General features: G+C 53.6%; 1 protein-coding gene across 1 annotated transcript; it reads left to right on the forward strand.

Annotated features, from left to right (window-relative positions):
- Positions 1-1,224: 1,224 nt before the first annotated feature.
- LOC102429704 (dedicator of cytokinesis protein 3-like) lies at positions 1,225-5,513 on the forward strand (the record flags this gene model as incomplete). Its single annotated transcript, XM_006109458.3, has 3 exons — positions 1,225-1,363; positions 3,552-3,650; positions 5,419-5,513. Coding segments are annotated over exons 1-3 (287 nt in total), but the record flags the coding sequence as incomplete, so codon positions are not given.
- Between the last annotated feature and the right edge of the window lie 419 nt (positions 5,514-5,932).

Genomic DNA, 5,932 nt, shown 5'->3' on the forward strand with positions numbered 1-5,932 from the left:
TTCCCCCCAGGCCTCAGAGAGCCACACGGTTGCATAAGGTCTCCTAGTGCCCAAGGTCAGACTTGACAGGTGGGAGGCTTATTGCTAAAAAAAATAACAAAGGAGAAAGATTGAAGGATGAAGGATAAAGAAAAGGAGAGAGGAACAGATAAAAGCCTAGAGGAGATGGTCTGGTTGTATTTGTGGGGCTAGAGAGTTCGATCCAATTAATCGCTTACAATTTCTCAAAGAGGCATCACAGGTAAGAGTGTTACGATCAGTCCAGCAGATGAGAGACAACTTTGGGCCCAAGAGCTGCTCAGATTCTTCACGTGGATCGGGCCGGGCGTCATGGTGTCGATACCAGCAGGCGGGTAGGGGAGGAGTGCGATTGCAGCTGCCCGAGAGCAGAGGGAGTCTCTTCCTTGTTCGCCTCTGTACACTCCGGTCCTCAAACAGTGGCTGGCACGTGATAAATGCTTAGTGAGTGATGGATGGATGGACATTTGGACCAGTAAGAACCTGAAGAGGCTGGAGAAGGGCCATGGGGTTTCTGTGGGATAATGGGAACTGAGCTAGGGCGTTTGAGATTGAACGTGGGAGCTCTGTAAAGGGATAGCACAGGCTCGTCCTGAGCTCAGAGCCTCGTGGCTGGGAGGCAGCCTTGTGAGGAGGCGTGCTCCGTGTTCTGGGGGCTGCTCAGAAAGACGCAGACCCAGAGTTCTCCGGGGGGACCAGCGCCCATGAGCGAGAAGCTGAGGAGCTAGAGGGGGCCCAGGCACACCTGGCAGCAGCCCGGCTGGCAGAGACTGAAAGCAGCCAGAGGGAAAACCCTGAAAAGGAGACCGTCTTCAGAAAGACCAAGACCCTCTGTGTGCATTAGCAGTGGTGGAGGTGCTGCCCCACAGCTTCTCGGCGTTGGTCGGCAGCACTGTGCTTTCTCCTGACATTGACAGGGAAATGAGAAAACCCCGAACTCGGGACCTTCGTTTCTGTCCTGTGTACTGAGATTAACGTGTTTGCCTGCAGTTCAGAACTGTGGGTGTCAGGTGGGTGTCAGGTGGCGCTGGGTAAGGCCTCAGCCACCATCCTGGGCATCAGCGCCCAGTGTCCCGCCTTCTCAGAGCCAGTGCCCGGGTTCCCTGACGCTCCTGCTAGTGAGGCCGAGAGCCGCGTGGAGAAACAGTCCCGAGACCAGTCCCGAGTGGCTGACCTAGTGAGTGCTGCCGGCTGCCTCGCCGGCCTGTGCTAACTGTGTGCTCTCTGCCGCCCGCTCCAGGAGGCGGATGTCATGGAGGAGGTAGAGATGATGGTGGAGAGCCTCCTGGACGTGCTCTTGCAGACTCTGCTCACCATCATGAGCAAATCGCACGCTCAGGAGGCGGTAAGAGGGCAGCGGTGCCCGCAGTGCACAGCCGAGATCACTGTTAGTAACTAACATCAGGTTTCCTGTTTCTTCTCTAACCCGGGGCTCCTCCACACCAACCCCATTTCACCGCACACCTCCTCCATCTCCGCTGCCCCGCATGGCGTCAGCATGCTGCGTCTCCCTCCCCCTCTCCGCCCATCTCCCCCTGAGCCTCCAGGTTCACACAGCAGCCCGCTGCAGGGCAGACCAGAGACGTGCCTGGCCTGTCCCCTGCACGCCGTCTCCGTTGGCCTTTGCCTTTGAGCCAGGTCAGTCCTCTAATGGGTGAGACAGAGCTGCAGTGAGATGGGTGAGGCCGAGGGTGAAAGGCAGACTTCTGGGAGCAGGCTCTCCTACATGCTGTGCCCAGCAGAAGGGCTTTCTCAATTCGCTTGAATCTACAGGTCAGTTGCTTTCTTCTGTAATGTTTGTATCTCAGTGTCGGGCCTCAGGAAGAATGCGATGCGGTAGAATCGCGCTGGCATCCCTGGACAGCGATCTCCGCGATGGAACAAGAAGAGAAACAGACAGGGAAAGCCTCTCGGGAGGCCAGAGAGGCAGCCCCAGAGCCCCCTCTCCTGTGCCCGAGTTGGAGCGGGATGAACATTGCCTGGGACCTTCCAGTCGGCAGGTGGCAGATGACAGTGATCGCTACGAAGAAAGCCCTCTGTGGGGGCAAGCCACGCTCCACGCGCCCGGGCGAGCAGAGGGCAGGCCAGCGCTCCAGAGCACTGGGCTGGCGACGAATGTCCACTCCTGTCAGTGCCCCTGTTGAGGGCGCCCTCACTGTAGGCAAACAATACACACCTACATGTCCTGGTGACCCGTTCTCGCCGACAGTGACACAGTGTTTGCTGTGGGCCCTTTACAAATATTAACTCATTTATTAGCAGTACTCACCGAGCGTTTCATCTTATGTAGATTTAATGAAGTTGATAATGACTGCAGTTTAGAGAGCACTTTTTATGTCCTGGGCCATTTACTAAATGCTTCATGTGCGCTCATTTTTCAGGTAAAACTGAGGCTCACATACTAGTACATGTCTGTATCTTGCATACATATATGTATAATAGTCTTGTGGGTCTAGAAAGGATTTGAGAGACTAAAAAACTGTTGGCAAGTTCCCATGAGTTTAAGACATTTGAAAATTGTCCGAATGAAGTCATTTTGCTCCATTTTTTTCTGAGGAGGCATTCTTCCACAAGGAGGCCGTGCCCGCTGCCCACTGCCCACCACCCACCTGATGCCCGCTGCCCACTGCTGGGAGGCGGTGGAAGTTTTTGGAGTCCTGACAGCAGGGTTTTCTCCCACATGCCCCACTTGGAATTTGAAGAAAGTTTAAAGACTCCTTTTTTATCTTTAAATTTTCACTGGTCTTAAAGCCCAAAGCTTGTCTTCTCATACAGGTCAGTTTTGATTCCTGTACTTTCCAGACAGTTATGTTGACCTACTATGTTCCAATTGCTTGGTCCACTAACCACATGTAAGTCTGGGAGGTCCCCAAGGAGCTTGTGGTGGAAGGACCCAGCAGGATGGGCAGAATCCAAATTCTGTTCAAAGAGGGCCAAGCACCCTGATGCAGGTGGCCCCTCCAGACTTCTCTTTGGTGCCTGGGCCTCATATAGTAACGAAGGACTATGTCCCAAACTGTCCTCGGAGAAAAACGGGAACCTTGTCTTACCGTGCGGTGCTTCTTGATTATAGGTCAGTGATGGCGAACCTTTTGGGCTCGGCGTGTCAGCATTTTGAAAAACCCTAACTTAACTCTGGTGCTGCGTCACATATAGAAATTTTTTGATATTTGCAACCATAGTAAAACAAAGATGTATATTTTTTATATTTATTTTATATATTTAAATGCCATTTAACAAAGAAAAATCAACCAAAAAAATGAGTTCGCGTGTCACCTCTGACATGCGTGTCATAGGTTCGTCATCACTGTTATAGGTTAAGGTTTTCAACCAGCCGAGTTGCAGAAACCTCCCTACAACACGCCCTCCAGGCCTCACTTAGCAGAAAGGAAAGCTCACTTTGAGGGCCAGAGTTGTCGCCTCCCCTTTCATGGTCATGGGGCCATCTCAGACCCTCCCTTCTGTCCTCCCCTCTGTGGATTGGGGTTGTCCCTTGTCATGGTCTGTGCTAAGTGTCTCTCGGGTTTCCCCAGGGTGAGTATGTGTCCTGCCTTCTCTCGCTGCTCCGCCAGATGTGCGACACCCACTACCAGCACCTCCTGGACAACTTCCAGAGCAAAGATGAGCTCAAGGTGGGCAGCAAAGCACGTGCCTTCCACCCAGAGGGCAGCATGTGGCTGAGACTGCAGGGGCTGTCCCCTGCCAGGGACAAGTGCAAGTGACCAGGCCAGGACTGCAGGGTGTGAGAGTCGCAGCCGCTCTTCCCAGCCTGCCGATGGCTTTGGGAGGCTGAGAGGCAGCAGTCCCATGCAGCCAGACCCCGAAATGCTGGCAGGTTTGCCCTGACGGCAACCGTGTGACCACGTGTCTTTATGGGAAGCTACTCTGGACCATACGTGCCGGCCGCACACCAGGACTCCTCCCTTCCTGTGCCTTCTATGTTGCCCCTGCAAACCCGGCTTCACTGTCCAGTAACTACAGTAATAATAACGGTGACAGCCCTTTCCCAGTAGAACGTATTTCTGGAAGATGCCGTAGAGAGCAAAAGGGAGCGCTGTCCGTTGGCTGCCAGACTCTGGATCCGGAGCCCTGAGGCAGGTCGAGCAGACAAATGGGTCTGAGGCAGCCAGAGGTGAGGTACTGGGCTGTTTCGGTCTTTCCTGGGAATGTGGACAGCCCTGTACATAAGTGTGACCTTCTAGATTCCAGGGATATGCCAGAGCTTTTCATGGAACACTGTGGACATCTCATTTCCCAGATCTTCCTTTTAAATCCTCACCTGAGGATGTGTCTATTGACCTGAGAGAGAGTGGAAGGGAAAGGAGGAGAGAGGGAAGAGAAACATCGATGTGAGAGAGAAACATCCACCAGATGCCTCTCGTACGCACCCTGACTGGGGGTCGAACCCACAACCTAGGTGTGACCAGGAATCGAACGTGCAGTACTTCGGTGTATGGGATGACACTCCAACAACTGAGCCACCGGCCAGGGCCCCAGATTTTTCTTTTAAGTGTCGTGGGCAGTATCTCGTTTGTCCCAACTGATATGGCTGCTTCGTGTAGCTGGGATGTTAAGTTATTATGACTGATTTTTCCCCAGCAAATGCCCTAGCGGTAAGGCTTTTCTCACTGAGTGAGCTCTGGCCAGGTCAAATGAGTCCTCTGGGTGGGGCTTTCCTGGTGGCCCCCAAATAAATCAAAGGCAGCAGTTCTGTGGGGATGGCATGGCCTTTGCCAGGAGCTCCACAGCCATGCTGCCCCTCCAGTGACTGCTAGGCCGCCGGTTCCGGTTCCGCAGCTGTTTGTTTTCAAGGCTCCCGTGGAGGCGGGCGGGCGGGGGGGCGGGGGGGCTGGGGAAGTTAACACAGAAGCTCACTGCTCCTCCTGGGCCTCCGTCACTTTTCCTGACTGACCCTCCTGGGATTGTCGCCGGCCTGTGAGTGATCCGTGTCGCCACTCTCCTCGCTGCCTTGCAGGAGCACGTCTTTGGAGGGTCTCCCTCTGCCACTCCTAACGTGCTTCTCCTGTCCATGTGTCCCTAACATCCCAGAAGGCAGATTCTGAAAACCAAATGCTCAGTGGCCGTGACCCACAGAGTGAGACCCCCGGGCGCAGTTGGGTAGCAGTTGCTCTGCAGTCTAGCCCTCCCGAGGCTTGGGGCTGCCGGCATGGGCTGCCTCTGTTCTGCCCAGTTGGGATCTGCTCCCGTGTCTGACCTGTGAGAGTGCCTAGAACTCACTCTGAGAGAAGCAGCTCCAAAGGGAGCCAGACTCTGACCCGCTGGTCAGACCCATTCTCGTGTCCAGAGGCCCAGAGAGCACTGCTGAGGAACCCCGCTCCAGTGCGATTTGGGGGGGGGGGGGGGGGGCGGCCGCCATGGTGCACGTCCTTCCTGTTTCAGGAATTCCTGCTGAAGACGTTCTGTGTGTTCCGGAACCTGATGAAGATGAGCGTCTTTCCTCGGGACTGGATGGTGATGAGACTTCTCACAAGCAAGTGAGTGTGGAAGGGCCTCGCACTAGCATCCACAGAGTTGTTCTCAGACTAAGGAGAGCGTGTATGTGCAGGAGAGAAAGCAAGAAAGAGGTCAAGGCCATGGGGACGGAGAGGAGAGGGTGAATGTGAAAAAAATGTTCTGGACACAATAAGCAGGACTTGACCATTTACCATAAGTTCAAAGAGAAGAAAGAATCAAAGATAGTTGTTGTTTTTTTAATTGAGTCTGGGTGCCTGGCAAATGCCATCTTTGTTTTATGGGACAAAGGGATATTTTGATTGGTGGGATATGACCCCCCCCCTCCTCGCCTTGTTTATTGACGATTTTTTTTTTTAGGTTTTGTTTTCTTTTTTTATTTTCTCCTTTGTGTGAGTATATTATAATTCCCTTTTTCCTCTGCTCTTTTTTGGATGAGGAA

This window comes from Myotis lucifugus, unplaced genomic scaffold (genome assembly GCF_000147115.1).
Source record: "Myotis lucifugus unplaced genomic scaffold, Myoluc2.0 scaffold_10118, whole genome shotgun sequence".
Classification (NCBI taxonomy): domain Eukaryota; kingdom Metazoa; phylum Chordata; class Mammalia; order Chiroptera; family Vespertilionidae; genus Myotis; species Myotis lucifugus.